Genomic DNA, 3,588 nt, shown 5'->3' with positions numbered 1-3,588 from the left:
ATTTAAATATTTGAAAAAAGTGTGGGGGTCTTTGTTGGTGTAGTGAAATTTAATTAGAATTTAAAAAAAGGTAAAATGACAAAAATACCCCTAGTAATTAATTTTGATATACACGGTGACAGGGAATTGGGGATGGGTAATGATAGTTTTAAAATATACGGAGTATTTGGGAAGAATCTTGATACAAGGGAAATTAAAAGGTGTGCTTAATAATTTAAAAATAATAAAGGGCAAAGCCGTCCAAAAAAAGTTATTGGTGGTGTATGGATCACCACATAAAAGACATATTTTTCCTTAAAAAGAATACTACTATGAAAAACGATCTTCCAGCCAAGCTGTACCCAAAGCTTGCACAAATCTAAAGCCAAAAAGGCCATGTGTGTTGTTATCAAAATTTGTGTGGACAAAACTGAAGCAACTATAACTACAACACAAGCATAAGACCGAAACAGCATAAAACAATCAAGATTTAAACATATCCAGATATCATTCAACGTTTTCTAGACAGAATTCAAGGTTTAAGTTATAGTCCGAACACATGTGAACATTAAACTTGTATCTGAGAGCATCACTTGGTTACACAGATTGTTGTATCCGTGGCCCATCTGGTCAATACCCTTCTCCTGAAGATCTTGAATTGCTATAATTTACTGGATGATCATATTTACAAGCAGGCCCGTATTTGCATATGCCATACCGACTGTAATGCGAGCAAATACTCTGATCCTGATTGTTATTCAGAAACAGGAAAAGCATAGTATAAGAATGGAAACATACATATCATACACAGTTGGGGCATATAATAAAAAATAAAAAATAAATAAAATAAAAAAATTTGTTGAACCGCTCAAGATTAAGAAAACACTAAACATGTACGTATTGAAATGAGCCAGGTCGTGTATAGTCTTTGACCCACAAGTTCATTGTTGTTCATATCAAAAATCAAAAATTTATATTCATAAGATAAAGGTATCAGTATTTAGTTATGATTAAAAGAATTATAACTCCTTAGCAATATTCTAACTCTTTGCATGTAGCATAAAAGTTTGTACACGGTATATTTTTTCTCCCTGTGATTTTCAACTCTTTTTTCTTAATTTCGCTTGTTGAGATATATCACAACCAAAACAATCCATTTACCTAATACGGCCTACAACATTTAATTTACAGGACGTTGCTATTTCTGTATGTCAGTGCATTCCACAAAGACTATAGTTTTCAAGATAACTTTAAGGCATTATAACAATATACTTACAGGTCTTAAAGGCAACCCTTTATCACTCAAAACAGATGGGGTGTTTCTGGTGCTGCGACTCTTAGGATGATTAAACTTGCAGGTTGTTCTATATTTGCAATCTCCAGTTTTCATAAAGTAACTGCAATCAGGTTGTCCGGGTCTTTCTGGATAATCTGAAACTGGCATCTGTTGTTGATGGTGTGTGTACATGTTGGTATCACTTGGTGGATTGTTCAGAAAGAAAGCTGGCGGTATAGGTAGGCCCCGTTCGGAACTCGGGTACACATGAGCAGGAGCAGGAACAGGAACAGGAACAGTAGCCTCATCAAGTCAAAACCATAAACAAGTTAGAATGTTAGATAAACTGTCTGAACCTAATATTATACATACTCCACCATCGTCTAAACTTAGTTTTTTAATTGAAAACTATAAACAACATACATCTAACATTGATAAAGTTTATGATATGCGAAGCTATAAAATTCATTCAACCGGAATAAAGACAACCTGATCTAGCAATTTACCTGATAACCATTCCAATCTGAATTTGGTGGGGGCATGTTTTGGGTTGGTGAGTACATCATGGGTACAAATGCAGCATTTGGGTCAGGTGTTCTAGGAGCTGACCATGAGCCCATACTTGGTTGGGGTGGGCTTTGTAACACAACAGGTCCATCATTCCCATACGTGGTGGGCCCATGACCATGAGCATGAGCTTGAGTATTAGTATCACCTCCTACAGCAGTAGGATCAGGATGGTTAAACCTACAGTTTGGCCCGTATTTGCAGGACCCGTTACGCATGTAGTATGGACACTCTTTCTCTCCCTGCAACATAACTTAATCAAACATAGAATAACAAGATGGATCTTGAACACAACTATGATTGCAAACTATTATACCAGTCGGATTGGCAGGCCCAAAAAGTTATACTCCACTACTGGAGCTACAACAGTCTTTACTCTAGTATGATTGTATTTGCAAGATTTTCCATACTTGCAACCCCCAGTTGATAAATAGTACTGCAGCAAACTCAAGCCAAATTTTTAATAAGTTACCAAACACATCAAGCCACCAATATATCATTATATCATTCATATCATATCAAGTTACATTAATATATTGTATATACTAGTACTAAAGATCAAGGTTAATATTAACAAGTATATAGCCTCACTACTTGCCACAAAATATGCCTGATATGCAGATATAAATAACTACAAACCAGATTAGAAGAACTACACAAACAATACAGCCAATTGAACATATAAAAAATGCTATAAATATATATAAAACATAGTAAATGTATAACCTTGCACTCAATCTGCTGCCCATGCCTCTCCATGTTGTCTTCCCTATGCATCTTTATCTCCTTAGTAGGCTGCTACACAAATATAATACTTTTCAAAAACTGAACTTTTTCTTTAACTTAAACTAAACATACATATACTAGTATACTACTAAATAGCACACTATTACTTTTAAATTAACTCATAAACTACTAAAAATAAACCTGATTTCTCCTTCTCAGAGGATGATTAAACTTGCAATGTAATCCAAACTTACACATCCCAGTTCTAATATAATAAGAACAGTCTTCAGCATCAGGTCTTACAGGATAATGATAACTTTTCACTGTACCATCAACATCATCTGTAACCCTAACTGAACCACCACCACCACCAATTTCACCCTCAGTTTCCGGATCATGTTCATCATTAATCCTCCATTCATCACCATTACTGTCATAAACCCTAATATCACTACTCATATCACCATCAACAAACTCACTCTCATTTTGTTCCTTCCAATCATCACTGTACCCTAACTTTTGTTGTTCTAAACCACTACATTGATCCGGATCCTGTTCCCAACCATCCGAATGAGTGTCGAGATCTCGATCAGAAGAGTTGGAAAAAACTAGGGTTTCGAGTTCTTGAGCTAAAGATGAAACGATTTCATCGGTGTTGCGAGATGATAGATCAGATTGTGAGTGTATTGGTTGATTATTGAGTTGTGATTTTGTTTCAAGTGTCTCCATTTTTACCAACTCAACATCTCAGTTTATGAAAATTTTGATGAAAATTTCAGAAGAAAAAAGGGGGTTTTCAGTTTGTTTGATGTTTATGTTTGTAGAGAAAAGAGCGAAGACGAGTATGTATGTGAAAGAGTAGGTTTAAATATGAACCAGTAAAATGACTCCTAAAATTAGCGTTTGTTTAAAAGAAATAATTTAATGATATGTTTTAAGTATTAAGTGAGAGGAATATTCAAATGAGACTAATTTTTAAGTTGAGATTCAAGGGACCAATTAGATTGCGACACGTGGCGCGATAATCACATGTGATTCGA

At 35.0% G+C, this 3,588-nt stretch overlaps 1 protein-coding gene across 2 annotated transcripts; it reads right to left on the bottom strand.

The window, feature by feature from the left end:
* Positions 1–450: 450 nt before the first annotated feature.
* Positions 451–3,366, bottom strand: LOC139892518 (zinc finger CCCH domain-containing protein 67-like). Of its 2 annotated transcripts, none has more exons than XM_071875626.1 (6): positions 2,750–3,366; positions 2,549–2,620; positions 2,139–2,258; positions 1,762–2,064; positions 1,256–1,558; positions 451–726 (listed from the first exon to the last, which is right to left on the bottom strand). In XM_071875626.1, the coding sequence occupies exons 1-6, from the start codon at positions 3,275–3,277 to the stop codon at positions 610–612; spliced, it is 1,443 nt and encodes a 480-aa protein (XP_071731727.1). In that variant the 5' UTR covers positions 3,278–3,366; the 3' UTR covers positions 451–609. The 2 variants fall into 2 exon arrangements, with proteins under 2 accessions (XP_071731727.1, XP_071731728.1); XM_071875627.1 differs by having other exon boundaries at positions 2,549–2,617.
* Positions 3,367–3,588: the final 222 nt, after the last annotated feature.

This window comes from Rutidosis leptorrhynchoides, chromosome 2 (genome assembly GCF_046630445.1).
Source record: "Rutidosis leptorrhynchoides isolate AG116_Rl617_1_P2 chromosome 2, CSIRO_AGI_Rlap_v1, whole genome shotgun sequence".
In the NCBI taxonomy this organism is placed as follows: domain Eukaryota; kingdom Viridiplantae; phylum Streptophyta; class Magnoliopsida; order Asterales; family Asteraceae; genus Rutidosis; species Rutidosis leptorrhynchoides.
Note: the sequence above shows the minus strand (reverse complement) of the source record. Positions and strands in the feature narration are given on the sequence as shown.